This window comes from Marmota monax, unplaced genomic scaffold (genome assembly GCF_021218885.2).
Source record: "Marmota monax isolate L192 unplaced genomic scaffold, Marmota_monax_Labrador192_F-V1.1 WCK01_AAM20220418_F8-fsc00033, whole genome shotgun sequence".
NCBI lineage: Eukaryota > Metazoa > Chordata > Mammalia > Rodentia > Sciuridae > Marmota > Marmota monax.
In genome coordinates, this window is record NW_026694282.1 from 5,503,165 (window position 1) to 5,515,584 (window position 12,420).

General features: G+C 35.8%; 1 protein-coding gene across 6 annotated transcripts in view; it reads left to right on the plus strand.

The window, feature by feature from the left end:
- The window catches only part of Dennd4c (DENN domain containing 4C), a 108,127-nt gene that overhangs the window by 22,926 nt on the left and 72,781 nt on the right, over positions 1-12,420 (plus strand). For all 6 annotated transcript variants that reach the window (XM_046467320.2, XM_046467317.2, XM_046467314.2 and 3 more), the window contains exons 3-5: positions 4,355-4,607; positions 6,392-6,461; positions 8,610-8,779. In XM_046467320.2, the coding sequence (XP_046323276.1) occupies positions 4,355-4,607; positions 6,392-6,461; positions 8,610-8,779 (493 nt within the window). The remainder of the gene's footprint in view (positions 1-4,354; positions 4,608-6,391; positions 6,462-8,609; positions 8,780-12,420) is intronic.

Sequence of the window (12,420 nt, forward strand, 5' to 3'; positions counted from 1 at the left end):
ACTGAATTTGTTTGCATTGCAATTGAATTGTTAGAATTTTCTTTCAAATATTGAGCCAGGTGCAGTGGTGTAGTGCCAGCAATTTGTTAGGCCAAGGCAAGAGGATCACAAGTTCAAACCTGATCTGGGCAATTTAGTGAGATCTTGTCTCAAAAATTAAAAGTGCTGATGGTAGTGGGGTAGCTCAGTTACAGGGTGCTACTGAGTGTAATCCCTGGTACCGCAAAAGAAAAGAAAACAAGAATATTGAAAGCAGTAGACCTTGAAACATGAGTTCAATTCTATTGTAAGCTTATTAATCACAAAAGAATAAGAATAAAATAATAAAAGACACTGTATTTTTAAGAACCTTACTTGAAGTTTTATTAAGCTCTGAACTCAATTAACAAAGGAGCACTCTTGCTTTAAAACGTGTACTTGTGGGATGGGGATATGGCTCATTGGTAGAGTGCTTGACAAGTATGCACAAAGTCCTGGGTTTGAGCCCAGTACAGCAAAAGCAAAACACAAAAGAACAACAACACACACACACACACAAAAAAAAAAAAAAAGGAAAAGAAAAATACAATTGTGCTGTTTGGCTTTTAGTGCTGGGAGGAGAGTAACACAGCTTAGGAGTGCAGGTCATTAAGTATTTAAAATCTATCTAGTTCACAGTCAGTGAAGAATATTTGTAGGAACACCTATAAAGGTGTCTTTTTCCAAAAAATTGTCTACATTGATTCTTCTGTAAAAATGATGTGCTTTTAGAATATTTATAGTACTTTACCGTATATGCATGTCATGTATTAAGGTGTTTTATTCATTATAGTTGCCATTAGTAAAGTAGACATTTTAGATAGTAGAGAACATCCTGACAAGTATTTTAGGATCAGGTTATCTGTTTAGACAAAATGTGTTTTTCACGGTGATTTCATTTGAACTATAGATCAATTGGAGAATATCGCCATGTTTACACTATTAACTTGTCCAGCCTATGAACATGGAATGACTTAACTAAAATGACTAAAACTAAAGAAAACTTTAGTTTTTCTTTAATTTCTTTTGGCAATAATTTGTGAGTTTCAGTGTACATATCTTTTTTTCTTTGGTAGCAGGGATCGAACCCAGAGTGCTTAATTGATCCACATTTCCCACTCTTTTTATTTTAGGGTCTCACTAAGTTGCTTAGACCTCACTAAGTTGCTGAGGCTGGCTTTGAACTTTCCATCCTCCTGTCTCAGCCTCCTGAGCTGCTGGGATTATAGGCGTGCACCGCTATGCCTGGTTCAGTGTATATGTCTTTTATTTCTTGATTACTTTTTACTAGCTGCTTCACGCATGTAATCTCAGCTGCTTGGAAGGATGACACAGGAGGAATGCAAGTTTGAGGCAAACCTGGGTAACTTACTGAGACCCTGTCTCAAAGTATAAAATAAAAAGGGCAAGGGAATGTAGCTCAGTGTCCCTGGGTTCCATTCCCAGTAAAAAGCAAAATAAAATAAATATAGGACCATGTCAACTGCAAACATAAGTAGTCTTACCTTTTTTTTTTTTTTTTCCAATTTGGATACTTGTCTAATTACTGTGACTAGAACTTCTAGTATAGTGTTCAACTTCAGTGGTGAAAGTAGACATATTATCTCATTCATCTTCTATGGAAAGATTTTAGTTGTTTACCATGATATTAATGGTATTATTTCAGAAGTAATACCATTTATCTTATTGAAGTTTTCTGAGAGGTTTTGATTGTGAAGGTCTGTTGGATTTTGTCAAATACTTTTGTTTGTCAATAGAGATAATTATGCCATTTTCCCCTTTGTTCTATTATGGATTTTTTTTAAAAAAATTTCAATTTCCTTTAATCTAACCATATACCACAACTAAAAATGATTAATTCCTTACTATCATCACATATCTACATTTCCCTGAACCATTAATTTTATTTTTAAACGATTGATTGCTAGTAGGTTCCCCTGCTCCCCTCAGTACTATGGCTCAAATCCATTGGTGTTCTACCACTGTGCTAAGTTCTCAGCCTCCTTTTTTTTTCCCCCGTGGGTGGTGGGGCACCAGGGATTGAACTCAGGGGCTCTCAACCACTGAGCCACGTCTCCAGCCCTAATTTTTAAAATTTTATTTAGAGATAGGGTCTAAATGAGTTGCTTAACACTGGGGCTTTGCTAAGGCTGGCTTTAACCTATGATCCTCCTGCCTCAGCCTTCCAAGCTTCTGGGATTACAGGCACGCACCACTGCACCCGGCTCAGCCTTTTTCATTTTTGCTTTGGTACTAAGGATTGAACCTAACATTCGCTCTACTACTGAGCCATATCCCCAGGTCTTTTTATTTTTTATTTTGAGATGGGGTCTCGCAAATTTGCCCAGGCTGGCTTTGAACTTACTATCCTTCTGCCTCAGCTTCCCAAGTCCCTGGGATTATATATGTGTGCCACCATGTCGTCTAGTTGTTCAGATAATAATAGGTAGCAAGCAGTAGTATTTGACTACCACTTGTTATGCTTATCATCCTCTTCATTGCAGTAGAGCTCTGATGAAATTTTTGTGAGGTCCGCATTGTGTTAATATTTCCAAATCCAAAGGATTCTTTTTCTTTTTTTCTTTTGGTGCTGGGTATCGAACTCAGGGCCTTATGCTTGCAGGGCAAACACTCTACCAACTGAGTATATCCAAGCCCTCCAAAGGATTCTTTTTATAAGTTGATCTTAAGTTCATCTTTATGCAGTATCCATTTAAATATATAGTATTGCCCACTCTGTTTAGCTTTGTGTTTCTTCTTTACGTCAATACCAGTACCACAAAAAAAGGTGACTGGATTCGCATTTTTTTTTTTAAGAGAGAGTGAGAGAGAGAGAGATAGAGAATTTTTTAATATTTATTTTTAGTTTTCGGCGTACTTAACATCTTTCTTTGTATGTGGTGCTGAGGATCGAACCCAGGCCGCACGCATGCCAGGCGAGCGCGCTACCGCTTGAGCCACATCCCCAGCCTTGGATTGGCTTTTAATGGGAAGGTCTTTTCCTCAAGAATGGGGAAAGGAAGTTTGAATGGGTATGAATACCTTATTAGTTGATTGCCTCTGCCAGGTGTCATGGTGCACAGATGTATTCTCGGTGGCTTGGGAGGCTGGGGCAGGAGGATTACAAGTTCAAAGCCAGTCTTAGCAATTTTGATGATGTGTGTTCACTTTACTTTTTCTTGTTGCTTGTGCTTTTGATGTTATATTTAAGAAGGTTTTGTCACAAAGGTTTCACAGGGTCACTAAGCCTTAATCCTAGTTTTTTCCTAAGAGTTTTAAAATTTTTAGTTCTTATAATTAAGTATTTGATGCTGCTGGGCATGGTGGCACATGCCTGTAATGGGAGGCTGAACAACAGGGATCCCAAGTTTGCAGATAACTTGGACAATTATTAGTGAGACCCTCTGGGAAAAAAGTAATTGTTGACAGATTTTGAGTTTTTTTGGTATACAGTAGTTTAAGGAAGAGAGGCCCAAATTCATACTGCTACATATAGATATCCAATTGTTCCAGTACTGTTTGGTTGAAAAGACTGTGCTTTCCTCATTAAATTGACTTGGCAATCTTTTTGAAACGAATGGACTGTAAATATTAAGAGCTTAATTTGGGGCTCTTCCTTTGGTTGCATTGACCTATCTGTCTGTTCCTATTTTCAGTGCCACATTGTTCTGATTACTGTAGGTCCATCGTGAGTTTTGAAGCAGAGAGATATGAATCTTCTAACTTTGTTTTTTTTCTGATTACTTGCACTATACTGGGACTCACACATTTTTCATAGGAACTTTTTGATCAGACTTCACTTTCTATAAGAAAAAACAGTAACAAAACAATAATAAAAGCAGCTGGGACTTATAGGAATCACATTGAGTTTGTAATCTATTTGGAAAGTTCATCTATGTTACCAATATTGTCTTTTTATTCATAAACATTGGTTTTATAAGTCTTTCATTTCTTGAAAACATTATTTAATTTTTTTCAGTCAAAGTGGTTACAGGTAAAAAATTGACAGGAATTATGAAATTCTTGTGAAAACTACTGAACGTTTGATAAAATTTCTAGGAATTAATTTTGAATGTTAATGGTGCTATCCTTTTCTTTTTTCATATATCTTGTGATAAAAGTTAAGTTGTTCAATCCTATTTATACTTCTTAAATGCTAGATTTTAAAAAATAATTCAGAGATTTATAATTCCTAAAGCAATAATCTTAGTTTTATTTTGAAAATAAGATTTGACTAACAATAGGAGAAATCAAATTTTTGTTTGTTTCAAAAAAAAGAAAACCAGCATTAACCTGAAATCTATCTTTGTCTCTCTCTCTCCACCCTGCCATGCAGAGTTATATATGAAGGGAAAGAAAGACTTATTCCAGGATGTGAAGTGATCCAAGCCACGCCCTATGGTCGCTGTGCCAATGTCAACAATAGTTCAACTACTTCACAAAGAATCTTTATCACTTATCGAAGGGCTCCTCTAATTCGACCCCAGAATTCCTTGGCAGTTACTGATATCTGTGTCATTGTAACCAGCAAAGGAGAAACCCCTCCTCATACCTTCTGCAAAGTTGACAAAAACTTAAATTGTGGAATGGTAAGAGTAATCATTTCACTTTCAAAGTTTCATTTGAAAACAAACCCCAAAGGGATACTTTTTGAACTTCTTACTGTTAGGTGTACATAGTTATTTTCATGTTTTTATGATTCTGTTTTTATTCTTTTCAACTCTCTAATTTTTTTGATTCATAATCATAATGTTTTATTAGATAATTTAGAATAAATTCAGAATTAATATCCAGGAAAAAAGCATACTTTTAAGTCAGGGATTTTTACTTACGATTATTTTTGGGTAAATCCTAATATTGTCTGTGTTACATTAATACAGAGATTTTATTAGCTTTTGGGTTTCAGTCCTATCTTCACAGAAAACTTTCAGAGAGAGTGGGTGAGAGATCCCTTTACATTATTTATTTTAAATATTGTGAGTCTATCTATCTGTCTGCCTGCCTGTCTATGCTCTACCACTGAGCAATATCCATAGCTACCCACTGCCCCCACCTGTCCTTTTATAAACTTGGGGACAGAGTCTCACTAGGTTGCTGAGACTGGCGTCGTACTTGCAGTCGTCATACTTGCTGTCTTCCTGTCTCAGCCACCTGAGTTGCTGGGATTATAGACGTGTGCCACTGTGGTTTGGCTAATTTACTTTACTTACTTATTCATTTAGTACTGGAGATTTAACCCTGCAGCACTTTACCACTGAGCTACATTCCCAGCCTTTTTTATTATTTTGAGACAGGATCTTGCTAAATTGGTGAGGCTGGCCTCAAACTTGCAGTCCTCCTGCCACAGCTTCTTGATTCACTGGGATTATAGGCATGCACCTTTGTGCCCAGCAACATATTTGTTTTTTAAAAGGACTCAACTCGAGTGAAGAAGAAAATTGGACGCACACATTCCTCCCACCCGCTTTTTTTGGTAGTGTTGGGGATTTAACCTAGAGATGTTCTGAGTTACACTCCCAGCCCTTTTTTATTTTTGAGACAGGTTCTTGCTAAGTTGCAAAGGCTGACTTTATATCTGAGATCCTCTTACCTTAGCCTCCTGAGTTGCTGGAATAATAGGTGTGTGCCACCGTTCCTGGCTACATATACGTTTGATTTATGGTTTTATAATACTAAAATTAACTGTTAGCATTTTTTAAATAAATTATTTTTGTGTTTTAATTTTTTTTGGTGCATTATAATTATATAGTGGGATTCATTTTTACATATATATATGTAGGTATATATGTACATAATATCGTTTGGTCAATTTTGTTCAGGTCAGATTTATTTTGAAAAAAAGTTACAGGTCAGTTAATATTGGCTTAATGTGATATGGGCAGAAATGATGTGCATTTGACTATTAAGATGGGAAGTGATATCCTCATAACATCCATTGACCCAAGTCTTGCCTAGCTTGGGTTTTAATACCTACTTCACTTCGTGCTGTCTCTTTCAAGTGGAGACAGTCTCTGAATCATTGCAGAATTGTAAACTTTTTGTAATTTCACTGTTTTTACTCCTTTTTTTTTTAGTTTTGTCTGTATACTTTTGCTATGTTTTATGCTATTTAGTCTATTCAATAAACACATTTATAAAAAAAAAAAAAGATTTGTTTATTGGTATTGAGTATTGAATCCAGGATCTCACACATTCTAAGCATGTATTCTACCACTGAGCTGTATCTCTTTCCCTATAAACATAGGTTTTAAATTGACTCTTCTAACTAACCAAAATTTTTAGATTTTGAATCTTTAGATTCAAGAAAATCAGTTTCTGTTCACTTTTTTTTTTTTTTTTTTTGTCTTTTGTAAGACTTATTCATGTTTTACAGTGGGGTTCCAGTGTATTTCTATGTTACAAGAAGTCTGTGCCTGCTTCAAATGCAATAGCATATAAAGCTGGTAAGTGAATTGAAGATTTGTCTCTATTATTATAGTTACAGGTGCACATTAACATTTGGCTAGAAGAGACAAAGTATATCCCCTTATGTAGTTTGTGGAATTGATCTATTCATAAAATTGAATTACCTATAATTTTAGCATATAAAATTTCTTAAATGCATTACGTACCACAAGGTAATGCTCCTCTCCCACACAAAAATATGCTAATTAAGTTTAAACTTTTTTTTTTATAGCAAGCATTATGTGGAATAAATATTAAAGCTTTCAGTCTATACTAATAGAGTTAACACTTTAATGGGAAACTGCTTACTCTCTGACCTTTTATATTTTGGCAATCAGGAAGGTGTCAAACTGCATCTTTACTTCTTATATTTCCTTCTCTTATCTTTGTGTGTCTTATTTGAAACCACATGTTACTTGCCATGAAAAGTGGACTTGCTTCCTTTCTTGTTGCAAAGAATCAGCTATATGGAGGAGAGGAGGGCCTGAGAAACTTTTCTGCCATGAAGTTTTTGAGAAATCTATCGCCACATTCTTACTGCACAGTAAAGTGTCAAGGGCTGTAAAGATTTAAGTGTGACCTCTTCATCCCACTGGTATGGTGGGATAAAAACTGAAAATACAGGTATGCTCCAGTTGTAAATAGAAGAACTACTGGAATACTTCTTTGTGAAAAGAAGCAGTGCCAATTACTTTTTGATCATGCACAGTTTTTGAAATGGACTCTACTTCAGGGGTGTCAGGCAAATCCATAATTGAAAACTTGATTGTCCTCATAAAAACATTCATACTAATGAATCAAACAATTTAATTGATACTATAAAAATAAAGGCAACAACTGTAAAATTCAGTGTGATCTTAAAATATGTAACTGCTAATGATTGTTGTAATGTGTTGATTGTACATAATTCCCTAGAATGTTTTTTCTTTTTTTGTGGGGAGAGGGTTTCACTTAAAAAACAACAAACAAACAAAATCACTAGCTGGGTATGGTGGTACATGCCTATAAACCAGCAACTTGGGATGCTGAGGCAGGTGGATTGTAAGGTTTAGGCTAGCCTCAGCAATTTAGCAAGACCCTGAGCAACTTAGTGAGACCCTGTCTCAAAATAAAAAGGGCTGAGGATGTAGATCAATGGTAAAGTGCCTCTGGGTTCAATCCCTAGTACCCCCTCCCCCCCAAAAAAAAATTGTTGAAAGAAACTGTGAAAGTATTTAGATACTTGATATCAGGGACATTTATTTTAGAATACAGAGTTTTGGAGACTGGATATGAACTCAAAAGTCTGGTAGTGATTTTCAGATTTTTAACTTAGAAGTTGTTAAATTAGAGGCTAATTAATGATGCCATGTAGCTACTTTGGTTCTCTCAGTGCTCCCTGCTCCTGCTTTCTGGGTCTCACATACTCTGTACTCAGTGTCAGGGGTTTCTGTTTTGTTTACTTTTCATGTTGCATGCCTTTTGCACTGCTTCTCCCTCATGAGTGTAGGAGCTATGATAATTTCTGTTGCCTTGGCATTATTTCATAACACTTGTACCTTCCCTGAATTTTTTTCTGAAGACTAACTGAAATAGTAAATTTTCCTATAACTTTCTTACCATTTTTTCACAAGGTGTTAATGTATGTAGAAAAAAACACATTTACGATTGTGATTAAGATTGAAAAGTCTTGACTAGTATATTTAATACATTTCCATGTTATAATTTACTATAAGTCCATGGGTAAAATTTAAAGGGTAAATTTGTTAGCTTATTTTAATTTCTGTCATAGCAAGAGAAAAATTGATTTTGAGCTGGGTGTGGTGGTGCATGCCTGTAATCCCAGTGGCTTGGGAGGCTGAGGCAGAGGATTCTAAATTCAAGGCCAGCCTCAGCAAATTAGTGAGGCCCTAAACAACCTAGTGAGACCGTGTCTCAAAATAAAAAATAAAAAAGGGCTGGGTACATGGCTTAGTTGTTAAGTACTCCTGGATTCAGCTGTTGGTTGAGAGTTTTCCCAGTTACCCCCATCCCCCAAATTGATTTTGAAATTTCATAGATATTTCCATGAAATTTGGTATTAAAATATCCTGTTAATACATATTATATATAGTTTATTGAAAAGTGACTTTCAAAGAAAATTCATCATTACCTCCTTTTCCCAAAAGGTTTAATTTTTAGGTATCCAGAAGATGACTATGAATCCTTTCCACTCTCAGAATCTGTACCTCTTTTCTGCCTTCCTATGGGAGCAACTATTGAATGTTGGGATCCTCAAACCAAATATCCACTTCCAGTTTTTTCAACTTTTGTCCTGACAGGTTCTTCAGCTGAAAAGGTATATTTTTGTCTTGTTGATGAACTCTATTTTGTCCATGTTTCTTATTCTAGTGGTTAATATGATGTAAGCTTTGGATATTAGCATTATTTAAACAAAAGACATTTAAATTGCTGGATGCGGTGGGGCTCACCTGTAATCCCAGCAGCTTGGGAGGCTGAGGATGGAGGATGGAGAGTTCAAAGCCAGCTTTAGAAAAAGCGAGGCGCTAAGCAATTCAGTGAGACCCTGTCTCTAAATAAAATACAAAATAGGGCTGGGAATATGACTCAGTGATCAAGTGAGTTCAATCCCCTGTACCAAAAAAAAAAAAAAAACACAAACATTTAAATGTATGTTGCAATGCCCAATGTGAGTACCCTCATGAAATGTCCATGCTAATACCCCTGGAGTTTCTGAGGCTTTCTGGAGAAACCATTCAAAAAATAAGAAGGGTTGAGGATGTAGCTCAATGGTATAGTGTCACTGAGTTCAGTCTCCAGTACAGCAAAAAAAAAAAAAAAAAAAAGCCCTAAAAGCAAAAGTTAGTGAATGGATTAAACAACAGGTCAGACATAACTAAAGGAAGAATTAGTGATATGGAATATAGATATTTTTAAATGTGGCACAGTAAAACATAAAAGGAATTTGACGATGTGGCAGAGAGAATCAGAAGGTTCAGTAAGTATTTAATGAGTTGCAAAAGGAGAGACTAGAAAAGAAAAAGGGAACACTTTAAGAGCTGTTGGTTGAGAGTTTTCCAAAGTTGATGGAAAGTTGTCTTTAAAGGTACACTTTGAATTTTTAGCAGAAAAAATAATTAATAAGTAAACTCACTCCTTTATGATAGTAAAACTATATATAAACTAATACATAAAATATATAATATTTTAAAAACTATATCTAAAACTAGTACACCAAAGACAGAAGAGCAAAGAAACAGGATATTGTCTTATATAAAATATGTATTGCATAAATCAGTAATATTGACATAAAATGATAGATTAAAATAAAGGAGGGTGGGTGCCGTTGTGTTTGCCTGTGATCCAGTGACTCTGGAGACTGAGGCAGGATGATATTAAGTTTGAGGTCAACCTCAGCAACTTAGTAAGATCCTGTTTCCAAGTTAAAAAAATGTTGGGGAGAGGTGGCTGGGGATATTGCTCAGTGGTAGAGAACCACTGGGTTCAATCCACAGTACTACGGGGGGGGGAGGGGGAGAGGGGGATAATAGCTGGGGTTGTGGCTTAGAGGTAGAGCGCTCATCTACCATGTGTGAGTCACTGGATTTGGTCCTCAGCACCCCATAAAAATAAAATAAAGATATTGTGTCCACCTATAACTAAAAAATAAATATTAAAAAAAGCAGATAACAGTGGAAATTGAAAACTTTTTTAGGAAAGTTGATAAAGAATCAATTTTATTGAAAAAACATATCTCACCACAGATGACTCATGTGGATCAATAGAATTTATATGTGGTCTCATGCTGTAACTTTATGACCTTTATATTAAAGATAAAATATCTCTCATAATATAAAGATCAGTGCTGTGTTAACTGCATTACCTATAACTAAATTAACTTGTTAGCTTAATGATCATTTATGTTTCTCATTGAAAGTTGTTAATATAACTGAAAATTTAAAAATCTTTAAATTATCTGGCTGGGTGAAGGTAGTGTATGCCTGTAATCCTTGTTAACTTGGGAGACTGAGGCAGGAGGATCACAATTTCGAGGTCAGCATCAGCAATTTAGTGAGACCCTCAGTTTTGTGTTGCTGTGACTGAAATATCTGACAAGAACAATTTAGAGCAGGGAACATTTATTTGGGGCTCCTGATTTCAGAGGTCCAGTCCAGTCCATAGGTGGTCAAGTCCATTGCTCTGTGCCCAAGTGAGGCAATGTGATTATATGCTTTCTTTTTTTTTTTTTGTTACCAGGAATTGAACTAGGGGTGCTTAACCACTGACCCACATCTCCAGCTTTTTTTTTTTTTTTCTTATAAAGAAAGCAAAGTTGGGGCTGGGGTTATAGCTTGCCTCGAATGCATGAGGCCCTGGGTTCAATCCTCAAGCACCACATTAAAGAAATAAATAAATAAAAATAAAGACACTAAAAAATAAAAAGGCACCTTTGTCTTAAAAAAAAAAAAAGAAAAGAAAAGAAAGCAAGCATAAGTTGCTGAGGTTGACTTTGAACTCTGTGATCCTCCTCCTCAGTTTTCTGAGCCTCTGGGATTATAGGTATGTGCCACAGTGGCCCATGTGATTACATGGTCAATTACTAATAAGATTTATGAAGTATAGAGAGAAGGACTGATTGGTTTGGAGGAGGGGATGGGTATGATGTTAGAAATGCTTTACAAAGTATTCACAAAATACCTTAGCAGTATTTTGAAGAATAGATCAGGAGGAAGCACCAAAGTATAACAGTATGTACAAAGGTACAAAATAATGAAATAATACCTATGCCTCGTACTGTATATAGTTCTGTATTATTAAATAGGAATTGAGAACATTATGCCAGTCACATGGACTGGGATGTATCACCTGTAATGGGGAGCTTTTGATGGATCAAATTATTAACTCAGCAGGTCTATGGCCACTAAAATACTCCTTGCTGAGACCAGTTAGTATTTACTGCAGTGCTTGTTTTTTTTAATGTAAATTTTAAAAATTTATATATGACAGCAGAATGCATTATAATTCTTATTACATATATACAGTACAATTTTTTATATCCCTGGTTGTATACACAGTATATTCACACCAATTCATGTCTTCATACCTGTACTTTGGATAGTAATGATCATCACATTCCATCATCATTAATAATCCCATGCCCCCTTCCTTCCCCTCCAAACCCCCTGCCCTATATAGAGTTGGTCTATTCCTCTCATGCTCCCCTTCCCTATCCCACCATGAATCAACCTCCTTATATCAAAGAAAACATTTGGTATTTGGTTTTATGGGATTGGCTAATTTCACTTAGCATTATCTTCTCTAACTCCAACCATTTACCTGCAAATGCCATGATTTTATTGCTGAGTAATATTCCATTATGTATATATGCCACATTTTTTTTTTTATCCATTCATCTATTGAAGGGCATCTAAGTTGGTTCCACAGTTTAGCTATTGTGAATTGCTGCAGTGCTTACTTTGAGATGTGGTGAGTCAACATGGAGTTGAAAGTTTCTAGCTTAAAGACTGGGTAACTTGGGACTGGGTAATATGCTGTCACTGAGTGAGATTGGAAACACTGGAAAAAGTGTGTATGCAATGAATTCACTTTTGAAAATGTTTTATGTTTCCTATGGGACTTTCAGCTACAGGTATTGTCATGTTATTTAGAAATAGAAGTTTGGAGTTAAGATAGTAAAGGTTTGTGTTTTGTTAGTTCAACTGTTAAATTCCTGAAGTTGGGTATGTTAGTGAATGCTTGTAATCTTAGCTACCAGGGAGGGTAAGGCGTGAGGATCCCAAGTTGAAGGCCAGCCTCAGCCCCTATCTCAAAAGAAAAATAAAACGGGCTAGGGATTTAGTGCCCCTGGGTTCAATCCCCAGTACCAAAAAAACAGAAAACAAAAACATCAAAACCTTCAAAAGATGAAATTTCCAAATAAAATTAAAACCTTGAGGAGTGCCAGTATTTAAGTGTTGG